Source organism: Sturnira hondurensis, unplaced genomic scaffold, assembly GCF_014824575.4.
Source record: "Sturnira hondurensis isolate 20B ecotype Veracruz unplaced genomic scaffold, ASM1482457v3 Scaffold0015596, whole genome shotgun sequence".
Lineage (NCBI taxonomy): Eukaryota > Metazoa > Chordata > Mammalia > Chiroptera > Phyllostomidae > Sturnira > Sturnira hondurensis.
The window spans coordinates 24,757,830-24,783,694 of record NW_028088227.1 but is presented as its reverse complement, the minus strand read 5'-3'; the positions used below and the strand labels follow the sequence as shown (position 1 = coordinate 24,783,694).

Below are 25,865 nucleotides of genomic sequence, written 5' to 3'. Positions count from 1 at the left end.
GGATGAACAAAGAATGAACTTCAACAAAGAGATGAGAAACATAGAAAACACCAAACAGAAGTCACAGAGCTAAACACACACACACACACACACACACACACACACACACACACAATAACTGCCCTCAAAAAATACACTGGAAGGGCTCAACAGCAGAGTAGACAGAGTGGAAGAAAAGATAAGTCAACTTTAAGACAAGGTAGTGAAACCCACCCAGCCAGAGCAGCAAAAAGAATGAAAAAAGTGAAGTTTATTTGAAGAAATAATGGTGGTGGGGGTGGAGTAGAGGTGGGCAAACAAGGGAGGGAGGAATACTGGGGACATTCGCAACAGTGTCGACAATAAAAATAAAGGAAAAGAAAATAAAAAGAAGTAAAGGCTAAAAACTCCTCTAACCCTGAAAAGAAAACAGACACCCTGGTCCAGGAAGCCCAGAGAGTTCCAAATAAGAGAAACCCAAAGAAACACACCAAGACACACTATAATTAAAGTGTAAAAAGTTAAATCAAGAAGACTATTAAGAGCAAGAGAAAACTTCTTGCATACAAGGGGGCCCCCCTGTAAGACTAACAGCAGATTTTTCAGTAGAAACTTTGCAGACCAGAAGGGAGTGGCATGATATATTCAAAAGGCTGAAACAAAAAAACTGAAAACCAAGCATAATCTACCCAGCAAAGTTATTATTCATAAGAGAAGGAGAAGTAGTACCAAGACACATAAAAGCTGAAGAAATTCATCACCACCAAGTCAGATGTTATAAGAAATAAAAGAACTCTTTCAAACTGAAAAAGAAAAGGTGTTAGTAAGAAGAACATGTATGAAAAAATTAATATTTTTATTGGAAGGCATTATAATAATCACTTATAAAACTAGTATAAAGGCTAAACAACAAAAGCAGTGGAAAAACTATGATTAGAATAACCAGTTAAAGGATACACAAGATAAAAGATGTAAAATATGACATCAAAAACAAAAACATGGCAGTGAGAACTAATGTTGAGCTTTAAAATGTGATAAAACTTATCAACATAAAACATATTGTTAGAAATATAGGCTGTTATATATAAGCCCTATGGCAACCATAAAGCAAAAACCTGTAAGAAATCTACCAAAATAAAGAGAAAGAAATCTAAACATACCACTAACGAAAATCATCAAACTACCAAGGAAGAGAACAAAAGAAGGAACAGAAAAGACTACAATACAAAAACAGCCAGAAAACAATCAATAAAGTGGCCATAAGCATGTGGCTATCAATAACTACTCTAAAAGTGTATGGACTAAATCACCTAACCAAAAGACGGGGAGTGGCCAGGTGGATACGAAAATCCAGGTCCATCTCTGTGCTGCCTACAACAGACTCAACTTAATGTAAGGAACACACAGGCTGAAAGTGAAGGGCTAGGACGAGATGTTCCATGCAAACAGAAAGCTGGAGAGGAAAGCAGAAGAAAGCTGGAGAAGCTCGGCTTGTATCAGACAAAACAGACTTTAAAAAAGAGGGGGAAAGGCTCTAATAAGAGACAAAGAGGGGCGGTAGATAACGATAAACAGGGCAACCCAACAAAAAGATATTTTATGCATCCAACATTGGAAAACCTAAATACGTAAAAGGAGTATCAAGAGACCTAAAGGGAGACATCACAATACAACAATAGTAGGGACTTCAATATCCCACTTGCACCAATGGATAGACCATCAGAAAATCAATAAGGAAACACCAGCATTAAATAGATGAGCTTAGTCAATATTTACATAACACTCCACCCAAAAGCAAAAGGATACACAATCTTCTTAAGTGCCATACAGTATTCCCCAAGATAGATTATGTGTTAGGCCACAAAACAAGAGAATTCAAATCTTAGGAAGCATCTTTTCCACCCACAGTGGTATAAAACTAAATATTGATTACACTAAGAAAACTGGAAAATTCACAAATATGTGGCAATTAAACAACATGCAACTGAACAACCAATGGGTCAAAGAAGAAATGAAAAGAGAAATCAAAAAATACCGAGACAAATGAAAATGGAAATGAACCTTCCAAAATTCATGGGATGCAGCATGAGGAGTTCTAAGAGGGAATTTTGCAATAAAATGCAATAAAATGCCTACTTTAAGCAGCAAGAAAAATCTCAACTAAACAACCTAGCATTTATTAACATCTCAAAGAATTAGGAAAAGAACCAAATTAAGCCCAAAATTAGTAGAAGGAAGGAAATAACAAAGATTAGAGGGGAAATAAATGAAAGAAACTAAAAAGACAATAGAAAATATCAGTAAAACTAAGGACTGAGTCTTTGAAAACGTGAAATTGGCAAACCTTTGGCCAGACTCACCAAGGGAGAAAAAAAAAGGACAACTCAATAAATAAAACTGGAAATAAAAGATGTCACAATTGATACCACAGAAATATAAGGAATAATACACCACACTATGAACAACTACACCCTGACAACTTGGATGGATCACGATATAATTATGCTGAATGAAAGGTGCCTGGCAGGCCTGGCTGGTGTAGCTCAGTGGATTGAGCGCGGGCCTGTGAACCACACGATTGCGGTTCGATTTCCAGTCAGGACACATGCCTGGGTTGTAGGCCAAGTTCCCAGCAGGGGACACACGAGAGGCAACCATACGTTGATATTTCTCTCCTTCCCTTCCCCTCTAAAGATAAATAAATTAAATTAAAAAAAAAAGAAAGGTGCCTGGCAAAAATGACCCATAGTGACAGATAACAGACCAGATGGGACCTGGAGGCTGGAAGGGAGAAAGGAGAGCTGGGCTATGAAGAGGCGGGAGGGACTTCAGAGGGCTCCTCATCCTGACTGTGGTGACAGCTTCACCAGTGTGTGTACCTCTGAACCCACTGCACGTACACTCCAAATGTACCAGCCTAATGTATATCCATCATACTTTAATGAACTACTTTTAAAAAAAGTGTGGCTGTAAAAAACACCACTACTAAGACTGAAAGGACAAATCACAGACAGGGATAAGATAACTGTAACATGAATAACCAAAAAAAAGGGCTGGAGATATACACAAGGACAGGAAATGTATAAAGAACTCCCACAAACCAGTAAGAAAAAGGTAAACCAGTCTATGGAAATCTGGTGAAAGACATGACAAACATTCTACAAACATGACAGGATATTCAACTTCATTCATAATTACGACATACAAATCAAAGCACACCTACTGGGCTGATGAAAACAGACACCGCACAACTGTGAGGTGTTAGTGAGCATCCGACGCACCGTGCGTGGGAACAACGTGCTGAGAACCAGTCGAGCTGCTCACGTGAGAGCTCCAGGAATACATCACGCCCCGCACACGTGCACCAAAACATTCCTAGAAGCACCATCTACGTATTCATGAAATGCTGGAAATAACCTAAATGCCCACCAATGGCGTAATAAATTTTGGCTTATCTGTCAAAGAAAACACCACTTAGCAGTGAAAATGAACTCCAGCTATATGCTTCAACATATATGAATCTCGGAAACAGTGCCAAGCACAAGATTGGATCTGCAGAACATATACGGTAAAATTACGTTTCTATTAAGCACAAAGAGACAAAGGTAGGTGATTCAATGTGTATAAGTATATTAAGTGGTAAAGCTGAAGAATAATTATTTACACAAAATTCATTGGCAGTAACTCGTTGTGGCAGTGGAAGGTGCACAAAGATTCCTAAGTCACTGCTAGCCTTCTGTTTCTTAGGCTTGGTGTCTTGGCTACGGATGTTCATTTTACTCGTCACCTGAACACACACATTTTACGTACTTCTACATATTTAATACGTTTCACAACAAAAAAAAGTTGTAAAAAGCTAAAAAGGGTTAATGACAAGAAACGACAGTTCCAGGAAGGTCGGGTCAAGGCTGATGGTTCAGGGACAGCTTCTCCAGCGCAGCAGAGCACAAGCGATGAAGATACCCAAAAGAAAGTGCCGGCGCCCAGACAGGAGTGTGCTGTAAGGCCAATGGGGCTGGAAAGCAAGGTGCCAGGGCGGAGGAGTAGATGAGGTCAGAGAGGCAAGAGAAGGGCCTGGGCATGACAGGTCACAGCAAGGACTTTGGTTCTTACTATAGCCAAGGGTGCTAAGCAGAGTGACATGATCTGACTTTCTGCTGTTTTAAAACTAGAACCAAGTGAGGCAAGAACAGAAGCAGAAGACTGGTCAAGACTGAGGTCACCCAGGCCTGGGGACTGGCTCAGTCCCACATGGGACTCCGGATGAAGTCTGAAGTGGAACATCAACTTACTTGTGGACGGGTATAAGAAAGTGAGAGTCAGGATGGACACAATGTTTTGAGCCCCCAAACAGGAAGAATGAGGCTGCCAATACTTGAGATGGGGTTGCGGTCCAACAATGATGCAAGAACAGGGACTCAGTTTTACACATGTAAGTTTGGGGTTCCTATTAGATACTGTGGTGGGTAGAATAATGTCCCCCAGAATATGTGAAAGTGACCTTATCTGGAAATGGGGACCTTGCAAATGTACTCAGTAAAATGAGGTCATACCAGTCTGGGGTGGGGCTTAAACCAACGACTGGCAAAGGGAAGACAGCCACCCACATGAAGACAGAAGCAGAGATTGGAGTTACACTAGGAAAGGCCAAGGAGCACAAAGGATTGCAGCGACCACCAGAAGCTGGAGTTGGCAAGAAGGGATTCTTCTCCAGAGCCGTGGAAGGCGGGGAGGGTGGCCCTCCTGACACCTTGATCTGGGATTTCTGGCCATCAAAAGTGTGAAAGAATAGATTTCTGTTGCAATAAGCCATCCAGTTGCGCTGCTTTATTTCGGCCATCCCAAGAAACTCATACCTAAGTCTACCACTGATATCCCTAGGAAAAGCTAGATGATGTATGAAGATAAAACCTCAAGAAAGGATACCAGCTAAAAACATTTGGGTTTTTTTCCCCAGCTCTCTTTTTTTTCTGGTTTTAAGAACGTAGGCAAATCACTTTGCTTCTGTTAGTTCAATTTCCTATAAAATCAGAAGCTCAAACAGAATCATATTTGAGCTCCTTACTATCTCTAAATTTCTGTAGTTCTAGGGCTATTCTTGAGTAAAGTTGAACAATGCAAAGACTAGGTTGAAGCAGAAGCCTGGACTTAATATAATTCCTTCTCTACATAAATGAGAAACTAATACCTGCTTGAAGTCTAGAAACTGGGCCAAACAAACACAGATCCAGAAACAGAAACCAGGATGACAGGAAATGCTAAATGATTGATACCCATCCATTGATACCTACACATTGATACCCATCCCCTAGCAGCCAGCATCTTTCCCATACAGAGACAAGGGCACCAGCCTCTCCCCCAACCTCTGTTCAGAGTGAACCATCTCTCTGCACGGTCCCCTCCCATTTCTCTCTTAAATACATGTTCCTACTATGGAGGACACTAGGTGGTGAGCATTGTTTATACATTTTAATGACCCTGCACCTGTAACACTCTGGTTGGCTCCCACCCAACATTGACATTCCTGCACAGCGCCACTGATATGGTTCAGGAAATGGAACTGTATGCATATCTACCATTATTTTTACGACTTCATTATGTCAGTTTACTTTCAACTTTCTTCTGAAGGTACTGTCCATATAATTATAACAAAACCCGCTAACATTATCAAGAGCTACCTATCAGGTATCCTGTGAAGCACTAGTCTTTCCAGGGAAAGAAAATGCAGGGGTTAAAGGCTAAGGCCAAGGTCAGAATGCTAATAAGTAGAAGCTCCAGAGGCCCTGTCCTTAACCAGGAGGGGGCTGCCACCTTGTCTCACCAGCTATGCGATGGTGATGCCAGGACTTGTCACAGGCGATTCTCCCAAGGGAGTACTCTGCTATGAAAATGGAGAATAAGGAACGTTTCTAGGTCTCATGTCTTCCTTTGCTCCCCGCAAATGTTAGAAAAATCTACTGGCTAAGAAAGCGCTGAGGTTTTCCGAACACCACCCAGGAACAGTAACAGGTGGTGGCACTGTTCGAGACTGCCATTCCCTTATTAAAGAGGAAACCAAAAGTTAAACTGTCACCTCAGACTCTTCACAGTGCGTTTCTTCTCTTAAAATACTTTAAATTCTCGGTAGGCAATTGAGGCTTTCCTCCCCTCCTCTCACTGCACGTAGGCAAAGGTGGAACTAGGGAACTGTCTAAATTACTAAAATGGCCAAAGAGCTTCGAAGACAAACAGCAAGTGATGAAAGAATGTAACTGTCAACATTTCTGAACCAGCGCAGCAGTAACGTTCATTTCTACCCATTAACGCATCCTCCGTACAAGTTCACGGACGCACGGAAGAGGAGGAGGCGGCCGAGGCGGGCACAGCGGAGCAGGGCGACTGGAGGAGACCACTGCGGCTCACTCGCTGCTAATTGTAAACAAATGGGGAGGCAGGCACCGTGGGTGAGAGGAGTCCACGCTCTGCAAGCGGCTTTCTTAACCTCGCACTCCGCCCAGGCCTCAAGGAGCATCGGATGGACCAGGGACCAGGGCGGGGCCGAGGGCGCGGGGATCTGGGCGGGAGGAGGGAGGAAGGGGCGCCGCCCCATGTGAGGGTCAGCGGCGGAGGGGCCTGGGACTCACGTTTGTACTCTGCCATAAGCCTCTTGAGTGCCGTCCCTGCCATCTTCTAGGCAAAACAGTGCCGTTCGTCCTCAGAGCACGTATCCGCCCGCCCGACGACGCAGTTGCTTCCGGGTCGCCGCTAGGGCGCAGAAGCTCATCCGGCCAGCGAGGCGCGCGTGCGCAGTGGCAAGGCCGGCACCGCGCCGGTGACAGTGAGTAGAATGGGGCGGAGCGTGGGCCGGGCCGGGGCGGTGAGGGGGCGGGGACCTGAGCACCGCCAGGATCGGGATGGAAGTAGTCCGGGAGTAGGTAGGCCCTTCCGCCACTTTGTGGGGTTAAAGTCGCTTCCAGCCCCAGCTCCAGTTTCTGTAGGACCCGGTCTTCCCCGCCCCAGCTCCAGTTTCTGTAGGACCCGGTCTTCCCGAAGATTCTGCGCAGTAGGTTCCCGGGTTGGGTGCGTGGTAACCACCTATTCTGTCACAGCGGCCCCACGATGGTCGGATGAACGTGGGTGGGGGCGACGACATGGCGAATTGGGCAGACGTCATTCAGATAGTTTTGCTTTTTTTAAAGACACCGTCGGAGAGATGAAGAAAGAAGCATTTGCGGTCGGTGGTATCCATCACGCGTGGCCGCGACGTCACTCCCACCACAAAGAGCCAGTTACTTTCTCTGGGCTCAACCGCAGCCAGGCGACCATCTCCTAGGTAGTGACACTCCAACTACCTTCCGACGGGGGATAAGTTTGGAAAGAGGGAGTCGGCGATGGTAGTGGGGTTATTCTGCCAGCGTGGCCAGAACTCGGGGTGCCCCAGACTCGTCCCCACCGAGGAACCTGAGAGTTCGGGGGGCCCAAGCCGCAGCCAACCCGCTCACCAGCATGACCTGGGTGCTGAGTAGCAGGTATATGAGGGCTTTCTAAGCAATCAGAGGAACCCAGCAAGTACAGAATGAAATGTCTTTTTTATCTTTAAAAACTCAAGATCTTAAGTATAAAGGGTATCTCACAGCTGAACCCGGGTTAAGGTAGCACTTTAATAGTATCTTGCTTCCCCAGCTGTGAGCTAGCCCAGCACAGCAGGGTGACACCCGCCAGGTTTTCCTGGGAGGGTTCCTGGAAAGTGGGGCTTTCACTGCTAGCTGGGACCTGGGCTCCACTGATAGGATAAATAGGGCATTCTTCTACACCTGAAGAATCAATTCAAAGATCCTGGGAGTTAGACCAAGAGGGTATTATCCAAAGGCACAACCTCCAAGACATGCAGTTCTCCTAAGTCAGCGCTGTGGGTGGGAATTACGCAGCACTGCTCTGACGTGCCAAATTCTTAGCTCCACTCTCCTAACTTGAGGGAGGAGTGCAGGCTCTCCTCTGCAGATGTAAGCCCACCTGAACCTCCAGCCTCCAGGGCATCTAGCAAATGACTCAGTCCCTGTAATGTTCTTGAGCCCACCTACTACTTTGGCTAGTGTAAATGATCAGGTGCGACAGTGGACATGCTGTATCCTGGCTGCCCTTGACCTTTCAGCTTGTGTTCACCTCACTGGATGGACTAAAACAGCTCAGTCACTTTCAACCCTGGTTTTGGCACAGCAGAGTCCACTGGGAAGTTCTGTCAAATTAGTAGCAGCTCACTCAGCTTCAAAGCAGGTGAGTAGGTTGTCAACCACACAGAGGAACATGAGTAAGATAGGAAGGCACGAGGCACCAAACAACTTGAGACGCCAGACTGATGCCCAACTCTGCTGCCTCCAAAACCCATTCTCTCTTTACATGTGGCACCCAAGCCAGTGAGTGTTGTCACAGTGCCAGTTCAGCTTACTGAATGGGAAAATTCTGGGTGGCGTGAGAGGGTGGACTCCTCAGCAAGAACATGCCAGCCCAAAACGAGTGACCTCTCTGGGGTGGAGGGGGTGTTGGGGGTGAGGCAGCAGGTGAATACTTACTTTTCATCAACTAGCCTTTAAATCAGAATCTGAGTGACCTCACTAAGTGGTCATTACAAGTGTTGCATTGGGGCAGTTGGCCGCAACCTCCAAATGCAGTATTTAATACAAGAGACAGAATACCAAACTATATTTACTGTGTACAGTAGTAAAGGACAACAAAGAATGTACAAATTGTGAACAAACAGCAGAGCCAGCAGACACCACATCCACACCCCAACAGCGAAACACAAAGGAAAGGCAAGATTCCAGGCAAGCAAGAGATGGTCGAGGTCGCACTGTCCAGGTGCCAGAATGAGGCAGAGCAGGGCCACCAGGCAGCAGGGGCTCCACACAGAAGGGCAGGAGGAGAACTGAACGTGTCATAGGTACGGGTTCCAAAATGTTTCACCGAAGTGAAATCGCAGCTAAGGTTGGAAAGCGGCAGAGCACAGTCCATGAGGACGTGAAGTCGTCTTTGCCCCGGGGCCCACTTGTAACTGCACTTTGAAGTAGCTCTTTTACACAAAAATGTCACTGTAAAGTTAGAAATACCTAATCGTACTTTTTTATGTAGAGACCATAAGTACTCATCAGAAGCAAATACTGGAAGAACTCTGAGGCCACAGTATACTACCAGGTGAGAAACGTGGGAATTACTTTCCTCTGTATTAACAAAAGAGGAAACCTGAAATTAATACAAAATCATATTGAATGTAAACGGTAAGTGAAATTTTTTTTAAAAGAAAAGGGGAAAAGCCTATTTCTGCTGCACCCCGCTTTGCCTGTGCACTGTGGGGGGCCCTAGGCCCACCTCTGCCCAAGCAGACACCAGAGAAACAGAGCGTCCAGGGCCATGCTATGGAGGGACTTGGTTATTTTCTTTTCACCTTCTAAAAAGCATTCCAGTATTCTCCCTTCAATTTTACTGTATTCCCACAAAACTTAAACTTGTAATAGTTAGTATTTAAAAAACCTACAAGAAACAGTAAGTGGAAGTTTGTCTACCATCCCCATAATGCCCCCAAAATGTGTCCCACAGAAGCACCCCCACTTTGGTGATATGAGCTCTCTATGTGATAAAATAAGCAGGAGGGCTTACTCAATACCTAGGATATGATCCCCATCTAGACTAAGAGGACATTCACACCACAAGCTTCAGGGAAATGTCATAGGAGGGGAAAGACAAAAATGAAAGCAAAAACAAACCCCAGAAACTTTGCAACTCATTTTCCTAAACAAACATGACACTGCGGCTGGCCCGGTTTCAGGCGAGGATTTGTCCCTGCAGACGGTTTTGAGTTGCACCTGCAGCATGTCAGAGAGGAAAGGAATTTTGGTGGATGTCCTTGGTTCCTGCAGACTCCTTTGTGATTGGCATGGTCACGTGTTCACTATTTGACAGCAAATGCAAGGACAGTGACAAAGTGGGGCTGGTCCCTCTAGAGACAACATCCCAAGAGGCAGCCAGTCACCCGCGAGCCTCCTGTCTGCTGCTGGAACACGTCGATGGTGTCTTCGTCCTCCATTTCCAGCTGGCGGGATCAACATGACAGGGCACAGTGAGAGAGGGGAAGGCTGTTAGTTTTCTCACCATCACAAGAACAGAAACTGTTAACTGACCACACCCGTCCACTGCACTGTCTCCCTTGCACTGGTGCACACCACCCTGTCACACCTTTGCTCTGTGGCCCTTCCTCCTGGGTCATATGCAGGGAGAAGAGGCTTTGTGTAGGACTTCCAATAAACTGCATATTCACCAACATTCCCCTAACAAAACAAAAGTTAAAACTAACTTTAACTGACAGAGAGAAAAACTAAGTCCTGTTCAAATATGAACAAGTATCTAAAATTACTTCTTAAATGTTCCAATTAGGAACATCCAGTGAGCAGCACCAAGGCCTGGATGGTGCCTGTGGATTCCAAGGCAAACCCAGTCAAAAAAGAACCCTCTCAGTCAGGGACCTGCTGCTAGTGGCACCATTGCTCCCCATCCCTCCCCTTCAAGACCAGGCCAAGGATGGGCAAATGCTCCTCTCCACCTGCTCCACTTACACTGCGGGCATGGACATCTGCCCTGACCTTTGTCCATTCTCAAAACAAAAGAAAGCTTCTGCAAATCATACACTAAATAGGGTTGGAGAGTCCTGTCCTGCTGCAGACACTACCTGTGCAGGAGCCAAATGACAGGTGGGTGGAGGGCTTTCCAGCCCCCGCCTAGGGCAGGCCTCCCAGAAATCTTCACAAAGCCAACCACCATCTCCACAGCAGAAGAGTTCCTCAAATGGGCAGAAACATGCAGCCCTTCTACATGATTCTCACTCTGATTCTCCCTCCCTAAAGGACAAGCCTAATAAGACTCCCAACAGAATTAAGTGTTGGGAACCACCCTGCCTGGTTTCAGAAGCTGTAACCTCTGCCATGGCTAAGGCTGAGTGAGAGACCAGGCACCATAAGCCACTAAGGACACAAAGCTTATCTCCTGGAAGGGGCACTACCTCTGCCCCTGCCCCTTTTACTTCACCCTGCTTGGCCCCAAGTAGATAACTAGTTAGCCAGAGACTGGTAAGATTCCTCAAGGGAGGGACAACCTAAGACAGGCATGGTCACAAAGGGGCCTTCAGGGAAGGACATGGGGGGCTATAGAAAAGGAGGTGATGGACCCTCACCCCTTGGCTTTGACATAGCCTGAGTCCTCATTCTAAATGCAAGAAGTCTCCTAATTTCTTGGCTGCCTTACTTCCCATGCCTGACTTAAACCTGAAACAATGACAAAGGTCAGTGCAGCCCTGTGCTGGAAAGGGCGGGTTCCCTGGGGTGATCCGGCCTAAGAAAGAATACATAAAATCCTATGAAACCTGCTTTGCTAAGAATGTCCTCGGTTTTCTGATAAGGGTCCAAGCATAAAATGAGCTTATTTCCCAAAGCTTTATAGACCTTTAGCTAACTGACCTTGACTCAGAATAAGCCCTCATAGTTCTTTGTATGTTATCTATTGTTTGATCCTTACTGCCTGACAATGATTGATGAGCTTTACCCATATTCCTGTGCAAACTGAACCCAAGAAAAGCCCAATGAGGAACACGCTCCTGGCCCTTCTCCTTTGAGATTGGCCACCTTATCTACCAAGCAGATCATGTCTTGGTAGACTTATTCTCCTCTGTGGTGGATGGGGGGCCTCTGCAGGCAAAGCCTCCCCACAAGTAAGTTACTGCATCACAAGGTCATCCAGATGATGAATGACAAGACCGACAGATCAACCCTCAGCCTCCTCCATCCGAAGCTCTTCCACTGTGGGACTATGCACAGCAACATGCTGGGCCAGTGCTAGGAGGGTTGTGGGGTGGGAGGTGGTGTGCTTAGCAAAAACTAACTTCCTGACTGATAAAAACTCACTCCTTTCTACTCATATCCTTTATGCGCAAATGTTTACAGGGCATAAGAAGCAAACCACTAAGCTACAAATTGACTAATGTCCAGACCACCAGTGGGTGTGAGTACTCAGCCCATCTGTCCTGGACCTCCTCTGCTGAGACCCCGGCCCACCCGCTGCACCTCCCAGCCTGGAGGAGGATGACCGACAAAGCGGCATCATTCCCATTTGAAACACTGAACTGCCCAATCAGAAAGGTAAATAACCCAATAAGTAAGAACATTAAGAAAACATACATATCTAATATAAACACCAGTCAGTAGCTCCTCAACAAGAGCATCTTGAACAGCATTTTGTCAAAGTGCAGGTGGGAAACAGCCCAGAGCACCTGACCGCTTTCTTACCTGGGCCGGGGTGTCTGCTTCATTAATTGGCTGACCATCAAACCGGAATCTGATCTGTCTCATTGACAAGCCCTAAAAAGAAAAGGCAAATGTTATTAAACGTCATTAAATATGTCATTAAACTAAAACACATAAAATATTTTACATCAAAATGCCAGGATTCTGAATATGCAGACTGATGACCCAGCAGACTGCAAACCTACCGGTGGCTTGCAGTCCATTTCCTGTGCACCAGCACCTTCAGAGAGCACTACTCCAGCGAATGTAGCCCCAGGAACTTGCCCTCACTCATCCTTCCCACTTCCTTTAGAGGCCAAACAGGATTTCTACTGCTGACACCACCACTTTCCCCCTTTAAAACATTCTCGGGAAAAGCTGGGTTTGGACTTCTGGCCAGGATGGAGGTGTAGGTAGACACACTATGCCTCCTCGTACAAACAAAGGAAGGACAACAAAAAACTTAAAAAACAAGAAACACCAGAACTGACAAAGTTGAACTGTATGGAAGTCCGACAACCAAGGAGTTAAAGAAAAAACATTCAGCCCTGGCTGGTATAGCTCATTGGATTGAGTGCAGGCCTGTGAACCAGAGGATTGTGGTTCGATTCCCAGTTAGGGCACATGCCTGGGTTGCAGGCCAGTTCCCAGCAGGGGACTCATGAGAGGCAACCATACACTGATATTTCTCTCTCTCTCTCCTTCCCTTCCCCTCTAAAGATAAATAAATAAAATCTTTAAAAAAAAAATCAACTACTGAATGCATAAATAGGTAAAACAACAATTCGATGTCTCCCTCTCTCTCGCCTTAAAATCAATATAAATAAACAAACAAACAAAAAACATTCAAACAGACTGGTAGGAGGGGCAGAGTTGGGCAGCCAGGGCGGAGAGGCTTTCAGCAAGGTGGCGGTTGGCGGACTGCACAGTCCCAAATTTGCGTGAGGATAAACCAGGAGTAATAACTGGGGAGCAACACAGACTGTGCAACCCAGGACTCCAGTACAGGGAAATAAAGCCTCAAAGCCTCTCTCTTTTTTTTTAAAGATTTTATTTATTTATCTTTAGAGAGGAAGGGAAGAAGAGGAGAGAAATATCAATGTATGGTTGACTCTCGTGAGTCCCCTGCTGGGAACTGGCCTGCAATCCAGGCATGTGCCCTGACTGGGAATCCAACCGCGATCATGTGGTTCGCAGGCCCGCGCTCAATCCACTGAGCTACACCAGCCAGGGCTTCAAAGCCTCTTGACTGAATAAACCTGTGGGGGTTGAGGCAGCAGCAGGAGAAACTCCCAGCCTCACAGGAGAGTTTGTTGGAGAGACTCACAGGGTCCCAGGATGTACACAAGTCCACCTGGGAATCAGCATGAGAAGGGCCCACTTTGCACGTGGGAAGCAGGGGAAGTGACTGAAATCTGGCAGAGAGCAGAGCAAGTGCCATTGTTTCCTCTCTGCCCCTTCCCCACATACAGTGTCACAACACAGTGACATGGGTTGCCCTGCCCTGGTGAACACCTAAGGCTCCACCCCTTGCTTCATAACAGGTGCGCCAAGACAAAGAAATATAGCCCAACTGAAAGGACAGATCAAAGCTCCAGAAAAAAATACAACTAAGGGATGAAGAAACAGCCAACCTATCAGATGCAGAGTTCAAAATACTGGTAATCAGGATGCTCACAGAATTGGTTGAATATGGTCACAAATTAGAGGGAAAAATGAAAACTATGCTAAGTGAAATAAAGGAAATAGTACAGGGAACAAACCATGACAGGAAGGAAACTGGGACTCAAATCAATGGTTTGGACCAGAGGGAAGAAAGAAACAGTCAACCAGAACAGGATGAAGAAACAAGAATCCAAATATATGAGGAGATGCTTAGGAACCTCCAGGACATCTATAAACGTTCCAATATCCAAATCATAGGCGTGCCAGAAGGAGAAGAGGAAGAGCAAGAAACTGAAAACTTATCTGAATAAATAATGAAGGGGAACTCCTCCAACTAGCAAAAAAAAACAAAAAACAAAAAAAACCTTCCAGTAAGTCCAGGAAGCTCAGAGAGTCCCAAAGAAAGTGAACCCAAGAAGGAACACACCAAGGCACATCATAATTACATTAGCCAAGATTAAAATGAAGGAGAGAATCCTAGAAGCAGCAAGAGATAAGGGGACAGTCACCTACAAAGGAGTTCCCATCACTGTCAGCTGATTTCTCAAAAGAGACCTTACAGGCAAGGGGCTGGAAAGAAGTATTCCAAGTCATGAAATCCAAAGACCTACATCCAAGATTACTCTATCCAGCAAAGCTTTCATTTAAAATGGAAGGACAGATAAAGTGCTTCTCAGATAAGGTCATGTTAAAGGAGTTCATCATCACCAAGCCCTTACTTTATGAAATGTTAAAGGGATTTATCTAAGAAAAAGAAGATTAAAAATATGGAAAACAAAAGCAAATTAAGCAAACAACTTCAACAGGAACAGAATTACAGAAATGGAGATCTCATGGAGGGTTATCAGCAGGGAAGTGGGAGGCAGAGGGGGGGAAGGTACAGGGAATAAGTAGCATAAATGGTAGGGAGATAATAGACAGGGGGAGGTTAAGGATAGTATAGGAAATGCAGAAACTGAAGAACTTACATGTACAACCCATGGATATGACCTCAAGTGGGGGAATGTGGGTGGGAGGGGGTGTGCAGGGTGGAGGGCAATAAAAAGGGGGAGGGAACTGGAACATTGTAATAGCATAATCAATAAAATATATTTTAAAAAACATTCTTGAAAACAGGTCAGATGACAGGAGTCACATGACAAGAAGACTGCATAAAACTGGGACACAGTCCTGATGGCTATGGCCTTGAGAAAGACAGAAGGGAGGGCATTTTCCCTCCCAAAAGGAGCACTTGCTGATGTTCTGCATCCTGAGGGGATGGTGACATGGTCAGGGTGCAAGGACAGTGCCTTTGTAGTTTTTCAACTTTATTTGTTTAGAGAGAGGGGAGGGAAAGGAGTGAGAAAGAGAGGGAGAGAAACATTGACATGAGAAACATCAACCTGTGCCACTCACAAATACCCCAACCACGGGGAACAGGACGAGGGACTTTTCACTTTGTGGAACGACGCCCAGCGGAGCCATACCAGTCAGGGCAAAGGCACTACCTTTTTTAAAAAAGTGTTTATTTATTTATTTTTAGAGAAAAGAAGGGAGGGAGAAAGAGAGGGAGAGAAACAACGTGTGGTTGCCTCTCACTCACCCCACCTGGGGACCTGGCCACAACCCAGGCATGTACCCTGACCGGAACAGGCAACGCCCCTGGTTTGCAGGCCGGCGTTCCATCCACTGAGCCACACCAGCCTTTTTAAAAGCAGCTTTGATTTTGCTTAAACAGGAGAAACAGGATTAAAACACGCATCTCTGCTGCTCCTGAAACTCTACTGAAAAGACATAAAGAAATAAAAAGTATGAACATCAGGACAAAGAACAGGAAGGCAACAGCAGAAAAGGGGTGTCACCAATGGGCTGGGAGCTGCAAAGTCCTGGATGCGGGACCCCAAGGTCCAGATGGGTGGGGGCAACAAGACACAGCCCCAAGAGGCAAGGCACAGGCACAGGCAGCAAGGTTGGGGTGGCAGAGATGCAGAAAGCAGCTGATTTTGGATAATGCCTGAAAGTTCCTATTAGCTCCCCAAGTTAGGGCCACCAAGCCCAAGAGGCCAGGCACTGTGCCTTCCACAGGAAGAGGGAGCCCCGGGCTTGAGTGATGAGGTAAGGAGCAGCAGGTACACCCCAGGCCACCTCTGAGCCCCCTCCCCGATTCCCCTGCACTCCCAGAGCACAGACAGGGAGTGTGGAGGGGCAGGGCTCAACTTCCAGAAAACTCAGAGACTCATCTGGAAGCCCCTCACAGAACCACCACCCTGGCAGGTCGCCAGCCCCACCATGTGTGAGCCCTGTCTACACACCTGTGTGTGCAGTTTTCCATCAGCTTTTCAGTGCTTCAGTCTTAAATATGAGTAGTTAACCAAGGGTCAGAGGGTATTTAAGGAAAGACTCAAATAAGTGAGAAACCAAACCTAAGATGGAGAAACATGGAAGGCGAGAGAGGGAGTGGGATCCAAGGACACTTCACACACAGGCATGCACAAATGCACGTGCATGTATGGATACTCACATGCGTGCACATGCACACATGCATGCACATGCACACATGCATGCACATATATGGAATTCTTCGGGAGTTAGTAAACAATAGTATGTTGCCACTAGGGAAGAAGGAGCCTCAAAGAACCAGAACTTTTGGAAACTGGAAATCATGACAAAGTTGTCCACATAAAGTTGAAAAAAGCTCCCAGATAGGAAACCAACGGCAATGACGAAACCTGATGCAGAACAGTGGAGGTGGTCACAGCTAACATTCTACAACGGCACATGCACTACAGACAGGAATTCCAAGAGAGCAGAGACAGAGAGGGCACATCCTATAAAGGACTAACAGAAGATATACCTCCTGAACTAAAGTTTCTAGACTGAAAGAGCCTGAGAAACGAGTGATAAAATCACACACCTCAAAGCATGTGATGGTGAACCTTCCTTTTATATGTGAACCATATAAGAAGGAAATACATGGAACTACAGACCAATGTTTCCTTCTTCCTTTTTCTTTCTCTCTACCCCTACCCCACTCCCCCGCCTACCCTTCCCCTCTCTCTCTCAAATCAATAAATATAAAAAAATGTTTAAGTGCTCAGCTTAACTGGTCACTGTGGGAAGATGCAAGTGAGTCGGCTTCTTATTTTGAAAACTGGTAAAAAAAAAAGGAATCAAACGTTGTGGAATCTACACTGATGAGGATGGAAGTGAAAGGGGAAAAATGGGATATCTGTAGTAGCATAAACAATAAAAAAATAAGTAAAATAAAAATAAACTGTGATGAGGGCTGTGTCTCCAAAGCACGTTCCAGCTACCGTGTGAAGGAGCAACGGCCCTGCACACATTCCGCCGTTCCGTGGCCTCCAAGGAAGCGGCCACAGATGCACTGACTCCAACAGCGATGTGCCACCACCCTCAGCCCCCAGGGGGAGGGGCGGCCTTCCATCTTGCATGCTGAGACAAGAGCTAATGGGCATGACCTGGAGATTAAGAGGGCTGAAGAGAGATGACAACCACAGAGCGTGCACTTTGCACAGACACACATGCAACGCACACATGCACAAACATGCACACATACATGCAAACACAACACACATATCAATGCATACATGTGCAGATACACACATGGGTACACACTCTTCTAGGACAGCGGAGCCCTGAACAGCCTGCACATGTGGTGACAGCAGTCGCACCCAGCCCACCAGCGCACCTGCCGCTCACAGTAGGCCTTCATCAGCTTGCTCAGTGGGGTGTGTCTCTTGATCTTGAACTGGACCACAGAGCCGTCCTGCCCGGCCACTTTCAGGTTGATGTGGTCATTCTCTGTCTTCACTCCCTCCTGCAAAAGATATGACACTGGGCCTCAACACCGTGTCCCAAAAGAACCACCGTTTTAAAGGGCAAGCCTTTTAGGTGATTGCTGGAGGTTTTTATTAAGTCATTAAAAGCAACCTATTTCTTAAAGTTCTCCAGCAATCCAGTCACTCATGTGATGGTTTTATTTTTACAAAGAATTTATTTTTAACTTCTACTTGTGAAGCATCCATGTGTAAGGAAATTCAATACAAATATACAGAGCTCACAGATTGGTCCTTCAAAGAAAAAAATCTGTTCAATCTAGAAAAAACTGAGACAAAGCCCATGTCTGCCACAGACTGCTCTGTGAAGCCGAGGGAAAGACGAGCCATCGCGTGCTAGTCTTTCTGGGGCAGCAGTGTGTGCGGCAGCTTCCACCTGCGCGCTGACACGGCGTAGGGCACCAGCCCTCCCTCGTGTGGCTCGGTCTGCCCTGTTTGATTGGGCGGACACTCAAGAGATGCTTGATCATTGACTTGCTCACAGCCCGAGCAATCGCACATAAAATGGATGCCCAAGTCTGTGTCCTGGAGCGGCAGCTCAGTCTGAGAGGCATTTCCTGAGAACCAGAGTGACACGCTTGCAGGGCGCAGTAAGGGTCCTGCAGGCACAGGGCCACCTCATTTATCTGGCACTGTTTGGGAATAAAGGTGTTATTTCTGAACAAAATGATGAAGCTGACCCGAGTCAATCTGAAAATAAAAAGATTTGAGGGAACTCCAAGTGACTGTACTTTCTCAGGCTGGCATACACGCTCTTTTCCCCATGTGTCCCTTGTCAGCGCATCCCCAGAAGAGCTGACCTCCACAACGGGGCTCTGGGCCAGGGCTACTGGCCAGTCTTGTGGGGTCATATCTGCTATCCTTCCCTCCCTACTGGGAGGGCTGGGGTCCTGCTCCCCTCTGTCCTAACAGAGGGTGTGCTGGTGGCGGGGGGGCAAGCAGCAACATCCCACACTCTGGCTTGAGGCTGAATGGCGGTGCAGCTATCTAGGGAGCTTGGAGTGCCTCTAGGAGGCAAGTCCCCAGCAAGGAGCCTGAAGAGGGTCACCCTGTCGTGGTGCCTACCCCACTGCAGCCTTGGGTGGCGGCTTGGCCAGACACCACACACCCCCATCTACAGCATGGACTCCAGTGCGGGCAAACCCAGCAACACAAGCCGGGAATGCTCAGGGACCCGAGGCCAGGATGGGCTGTGGGGTCCCCTCTAGGAGTACCCCTCATCCCCTAAAGATTAAACATGCATTTGGGTTTTTTTTTCAAATAAAGTTTTTGTTTTGGAACAATTTTTACGTTTACAGAAAAGTTGCAAAACAGAGAGAGCTCCTATACACCGCTCCATCTCCCCAATATTAGCATCTGGCACTCATAGCACCTGCTACACCTAAGAAACCAATGCTGGCTGACACATCATCGGCGACAACGCTCCACGCTTCACTGCTATTTCACCAGTTTTTTCATCAGTGTCCTTTTTCTGGTCCAGGATCCAGTCCAGGGCACCACACTGCACTTAGAAAAATGTTCCATTTTTTATTGTTAAAAAACACATAACGTGAAATTTGCTATTTGAACCATTGTCAGTGGTATGAAACACATTCATAATGTTGTGGGAGTATCACCAACATCTATCTCCAGAACTCTCTTCATCTTGCAGAACTGAAAGTCCGTCGCCATTAAACACTAACTCCCCTCCCCCAGCCCCTGGCACCGACCATATACTTTCTTCCTCTGAATTTGATGACTCCAGGTCCCTCATATAAGTGGAATCACACAGTAATCACCTATTTGTGACTGGCTTATTTAACTTGGCATATGTCTTCAAGGTTTATCCATACCATAGTATATGTCAGAACCTCTCTCCTTTTTAAGGCTGAATAACATTCCATGGTATGCATGGACCACATTCTGTAGTCTACTCATCCATCGATGCACACGCTGCTGCAGCAAGTACGAGTGTACCTCTTGAGAAACTGCTTTCAATTCTTTTGAGTACATACCCAGAAGTGGCATTGCTGGGTCATAGGGTGGTCCTATATTAATGTTGGGGGGAAGTTCCATACTGTTTTCCCAGCTGCTGCACCATTTTACATTCCAACCCCCACTGCACAAGGGTTCCGACTGCTCCATGTCCCCACCAGCACTCGTTTTCTGGGTTTTTGATAGTAACCATCCCATCGGGTGTGAGGTCTCAATTTGTATTTCCCCAATGATTGGTGATTTTAAGCATGTTTTCATGTCCTTACTGAACATTGGTGGTTTTTTAAATTTTTGTATGTGCTGATTTTAGAGAAAGGGAGCCAGAGAGAAAGAGACAGAAACATCAATTTATTGTTCCACTTAACTATGTATTCATTGGTTGATTCTTGTATGTACCCTGACCAAGAATTGAACCCGCAGCCTTGGTGTATTAGGAGGACGATCTAACCACCTGGGCAAAGCCAGAACTCTATTGACTTTTTGTATATCTTCTTTTGAGAAATGTCTACTCAAATCCTTCGCCCATTTTTGAATGGGACTGTTTTTCATTTGTTGAGTTTTACAAGTTCTGTACATATTCCACACATTACCCCTTTACTACTATATGTAGATGATTCGCACATATCCTCTCCCCTTCCGTAGGTTGCCTTTTTACTGTTGATAGTATCCTTTGATGCACAGATTTTTAAATTTTCACGAAGTCCAGTTTGTCTGTTTTTACTCTTGTTGCCTGTGCCTATGGCATCATACCCAAGAAATCGTTGCCACGTTCAATGCTGAGAAGTGTTTGTCCTGTTTTCTCCCAAGAGTTTTATTGTTTTAGGTCTTCCATTTAGGTCCTTAATCCATTGAGTTTATTTTTGTATGTGGTGTTAAGAAGAGTCCAACTTAATTCTTGTGCATGTGGACAGAGGAAACCTTCGTTTTTATAATGAAAAATTATGGATGTGTTCAAACAAACAGATGCAGGAACCAAAATAGAAAACAAACAGAAACACAGGGCAGCAGCTGCAGACCAGGCAGAGAAAGGCAGCAGGACTGGGCAGTGGGCCTCCTCACCAGGGATGAGGTGGGCACCGGTTCCCTAGGGGGACGGCAGGGGGGTGGCGGTGGGGGTGGGGCTAGTACAGCCAGGGAAGGCCCCAGGTACCTCTCTCCTCCAAAGGAGGGAGGCCAAGAATAATGGCCTGTACCAGACCCCTGGGGAGCTCCTAATAAACAAGGAGTAGAAGAAAGAAAAACAGCCCTGGCTGGCATGGCTCAGTAGACTGAGTGCTCATCTGTGAATCAGAATTCTCTGGTTCGATTCCTGGTCAGGGCACATGCCTGGGTTTTGGGCCAGGTCTCCCCACTCTCTACCAGTAGCGGTGTGCACGAGGCAACCAATCGATATTTCTCTCACACATCAATGTTTCTCTCCCTCTCTGTCCCTCCCACTCTCTCTAAAATAAAATACAGTCTTTAAAAAAAAGGAAAAAGAAAAAAACTCCTAAAAACAACTAACACAATTCACAATTCATTGTAGTCAGCTCCCTGCTTCAGCTACACCGAGGAGAAGCTGCTTTCCCTGCTGACCCACAAGGTTTTCTTCCCGCCGGTTCGATGGCCTGGGAGTGCGCCTCTGCCCCTCCTGGCCAGATCCAGAGCAGAGAGGGCTCCTCGGCTGGCACCAAAAGCACTGCAAACCACTTAGTCATCTTGTACACAATCCAAACACGTTTATTCAACTAAAGGGCCATGGAAGTTGACCATGTGGGAGAGTTAAGTTTAAACCCAGTGAAGAAACGAGTACTGTGTGTACTTCATTGTAAACTTCAGTAAGGGGAAGCCACCCAGAAAACAAAGAAAGGCATTTATATTTGGCCAAATGACCAGGCTGGGAGGGGTGGTACAAAAGGTGAAGGCAGCTCCAACCGAACACGGAAAGAGGAAGTCTGCCTAGAACGCATCCTGCCTCAAAGCAGGGCAGAGGGGGGCTGGCTTCCACACCCACGGTATTGAGGGCTGCAATCTCCAGCCCTAGGCTGGCATCAGAGGAAGCTTGTGTGCAGAGCATTCAACTCAACAGCAGTGCTTCCTTTCGGTCAGAAAAACAAACTCTGACAGTGCAGACCAAAAACTTTGGAAACCTGTTTTTAGTAAGAGCAGTTACACAACCGCTGTGGACCGACAGCCAATACCCTGGAAAAGTGATTTTCAACCAGTGTGCCACAAGAATTTTTAAAATACGCAATACTTGACTATTTGGTCAGGGCACTCACCTCTTGTCCCTTCGATTGTCAAATAAAAAAATGACACAGCCAACATAATAGCCGTCAGATGTAAATGAATCAAAATTACACCTATTTTTTGTCAGATCAGCAAAAAATATATTTTGGGGCGTGCCACAGAATTTCATTAGTTAGTTTATGTGCACCATCAGATGAAAAAGGTTGAAAATCGCTGCCCCAGGCCCTGGCAGGGTATCTCAGTTGGTCAGAACATCCTCCCCATAGCCAAGGTTGCAGGTTCCATCCCGAGTCAGAGCACATACAAGAATCAACCAATCAAATGCATAAATAAGTGGAAAAACAAATTGACGTTTTCCTTTCTCTCTCCCCTACTCTCTGTCTCCCTCTAAAATCAATAAATTTAAAAGAAAAGGAAAAGGAAAAGGAAAGGAAAAAGGAAAGGAAAATCACTGCCCTGGAGGAACACACAGCAGAGGGCGCCATGGGGACTAGTGGGGACAACGTGGGGAGGAGGGGCGCACACCCGCAGGGCCTGGCGCGAAAGGGTGAGCGCACGCCTGAGGGTGAGGCAGGAAGCGCTGTAAGGTAAAGGTCGGCAGCGCGCCCAGACAGGTTCGCCCAGACAGGTTCCGTAGCCATACAGATCGCTGAGCGAAGGCGCTAGTGGGTGAAGGGCCGCTGTCTTGGAGAAGGTCCAGGAGAAGGGTCGTGGCGAGGGAAGAGTGTTTCTCCGTGAAAGGGGGTGGCAGGGTCCCAGATTCCCGCAACTGGGGTTCGAGATGGGGTTCGAAGGGGTGCTGGTTTTCCAGAGGTGGTGGGAGCAATGTCAGTAGAAGGAACCCAGGAGGGAGAGGGGGGTCTGGAAGGGGCAGTCTGGATGCGGCAGGTGGTCTAGGACATGGTATATAGCCCGGCAGGTAAGGGGCGGCAACAACGGGATATTGGAGCCAAGAGGGTTGTGACGAGTCTCCCCGCGGTATTTCCGAGTTCCGTGTAGGACCCACCCCCGTCCTAGTGGTGGACCTGAACCTAGTGGAAGTGGGCGCAAGACCCTAAGGGCCACGCCGTGGGGCGAGGCTCGAGCAGTTGGGGCAGAGCCTGGGCAAAGGGTGTGAGGACCCGCCTGGGATGTAGGGGTGGAGCCTGAGCAGAGGACAGGCTGGGCTGTGGGGGTGGAGGGTGGGGCGGAGCCTGGGCTGAAGGTGGGGCGGAGCTTGGGCGGAGGGCGGGGCAGGCGGGCTGGGGGAGGGGAGCAGAGCAGCTCGACCTGGGGGGGAGGGGCGGGAGGCCCGGGCTCGGGCTGGCCCAGAATACGCTGCTGTACCCTGGCCCGGGAGGCAGTGCCAAGACCCGGAGGGCCTCCATTGCGCGGCAGAAGCAGAACGGGGCGGGAAGGGGTCGAGTGAAGGATGGCCCGCGCCCACCAGCACTTACCTTGGGCTTCTCCTCAGACATGATTGCGAGCGGTGGCGGGGTGGCTGAGCGGAGGAGAGGAATTAGGCTGCGCGGGAGCGGGCAAGTCACGCTCTCGGCCCGCCGCTCTCCCGCCGCAACTGCTCGCGGGACCGCGCTTTGCCCCCCAAATCCCCGCGCACCGGTTGGCCCGGGCGAGGTCACGTGGGGGCGCGCGTGCACGAAGCGCGCGCCCGGGGCGTCGAGCGCGCGCCTGGTTGGGCTGAGGTTCCCGATGATTAGGAATGCGTCACGGGGCGGGGCTCCGCGCCATCTCAGCACCCCAACACCCGGGGGCGCTCGGGGCACCGAGGGGTGGGGGTGCGGCGTGCTGGGACTTTAGAGCTGCACAGGGCACCCAAGGCGGAATCGTTCTGAACTCCGAGGTTGGGGGTGACGGGGGCGGGGCGTGGGAATGGGAGTGGCACACAAAGACCTAGGCAGAAAGCTGGGTCGGATGCAGCCTCAGGGACGACGACTGATGCAATACTTTGGGGTCTGCCTGCCTCGGTGCCCTGATCCACAGACCTAGTCCCCGCCTGCTTGAACTCAGCCAGCGAAGCCCCAGTACCGCCACTCAATATCCACATGGAGAATGCATTTCTCCAAGGAAAATAAGGCCAGTCTGGTGAACCACCTTCAGTGGCCACAGAGGACCTGGGTATGCCAGGGTGCCTACTGGAAAAGGAGCCTTCACCCAGGTGCCAAAGGTCAGGTCATGAGGAACTCCGGAACTAGAAGGCAGGCCAAAGCTGACCCTCGCATCAGTTCCATCCACCAAAGACACATGGCATTTATTCATTTTGAAACCCACAAAAACTCAGGTCAGACCTCCACCCAGAGCTGCAAGTGGACATGCATAAACAAGGATCAGGGACATAGCATGTCTTTTTCCTGTCCATGTCTCACTCTGAGCTTAGTTGGGCTTTCCTCTGAGGCTTCCTCTTCTTTTTTCTGGTCCCCACTTGAGGCTTCTGAACCTGGCAAGTGGAAGCTGAGCACCTGGGGAGGTGAGGCAATGGGAGTAGGAGACCTTGTTGTAACTAGCTAGCTGACATTGCTGGAGTGCATACCCTGCGCCAGATGCTAGTACTCTGAACCTAATTCTCACAGCAACCCATTTCACAGGAGAGGAAATTGAGGTACTCTGAAATTAAGTTCCATACCCTGAGGTCCCAGAGTTTGTAAGTGGTATGACTGAGATATGAAAACAGGCAGTTGGTCAATGAGATTGACTGATGTGCCCTATTGCCCCTCAGGGCAAACTCAGGGTTAGACCCCACCAAGATGGGCTACAGGAATGCTCCAGTGGACACCAAAAATGTGCCAGAGAATGGGGGCCACAGTCAGTATGTCCTTTCACTACTTTGAGGTGCACATTCTTAGAAAGCCCTGGCTCTTCCTGCTCTCCCTGTCTGCAATCCTAATGCCTTCAGATGAAATGGACAGGTGATGGCCAACGTTTATCTATCACTCAAAAGTGTGCCAAGCATAGTACCACTCTAGCATCACAAAACAGAAGCAGGGACCCTCATGATCCCTATTTTGCCGATTAAGAAACTAAGGTTTAGAGGGAGGGTGGGCTGTATAGGATCACACAGCTAAGAAATAGCAGGGTTTGAATTTGAACCTAAGTGACAGAACAATGTCCATCCTAAGACCCAGCCAACTGGGTTCCACTTATTTCCTGTTCACATCGCAAGCCATGGTGCCAAGTTTTTATGGGCTCTAGTTTCACAAACCATCTCTGACTCTTAAAAATTCCCTTCTTGACCAGAGGGACATTTAGGAGAGGAGAGGGGGCTCCCCCAAATAGGGCTGTCATTTCACATGTTGACAAGTCTCTCCATGAAAAGACTAAGAGCCAACCTCCCATCTCAGCCAGGTCAGAGGGTTAGGTCCTTTTCATCCTGGACAGTGACCCTCCTCTGCCAGCGGATCCCCAGGCAGAATGGCCAGCTCAAGCTGTGCTTCTAAAAGAGGGCAGCCTTTGAGAACCAGCCTCTTCTAAGACAGAGATGGAAGATGGGAATCAAACCCCAGATTGTTGGCTGTGGTGTGACTGGGGGTAGCAGTGCTCCGATCCATCGACAACTCTAAGACAGCCTCAGTTTTAAAAGATAACGTATGAGCCACATACACATTAAACTGTGATGGGCTACGGATGGAAGACACATCTTGGTTTCTGACTTAAAGTGTGAAAAATATGTAACTTAGAATTGATGAAATACCGCATTTAAATGTGTTACAATAAATTAATTGAACTATGGTCTACTCATATAATGAAAGGTTATGTCACTATTAAATGTCTAAAAAAATGGCCCTGGCCTGATGGCTTGATTGGTTGGAGCATTGTCTCGTACACCGAAAGGTTGTGGTTTGATTCCCAGTCAGGGAACATACCTAGGTTGCAGGTTAAATCCCTA

General features: G+C 47.4%; 2 protein-coding genes across 2 annotated transcripts in view; both read right to left on the bottom strand.

Moving 5' to 3' along the window:
- The window catches only part of UBE2G2 (ubiquitin conjugating enzyme E2 G2), a 29,613-nt gene extending 22,898 nt beyond the window's left edge, over positions 1–6,715 (bottom strand). The window contains exon 1 of the mRNA XM_037065230.1: positions 6,603–6,715. Within this exon, the coding sequence (XP_036921125.1) occupies positions 6,603–6,645 (43 nt within the window). The 5' untranslated portion in view covers positions 6,646–6,715. The remainder of the gene's footprint in view (positions 1–6,602) is intronic.
- A 1,926-nt stretch (positions 6,716–8,641) lies between these two features.
- Positions 8,642–23,575, bottom strand: SUMO3 (small ubiquitin like modifier 3). Its single transcript, XM_037065229.1, has 4 exons — positions 23,422–23,575; positions 17,635–17,763; positions 12,285–12,356; positions 8,642–10,042 (listed from the first exon to the last, which is right to left on the bottom strand). The coding sequence occupies exons 1-4, from the start codon at positions 23,440–23,442 to the stop codon at positions 9,950–9,952; spliced, it is 315 nt and encodes a 104-aa protein (XP_036921124.1). The 5' UTR covers positions 23,443–23,575; the 3' UTR covers positions 8,642–9,949.
- Between the last annotated feature and the right edge of the window lie 2,290 nt (positions 23,576–25,865).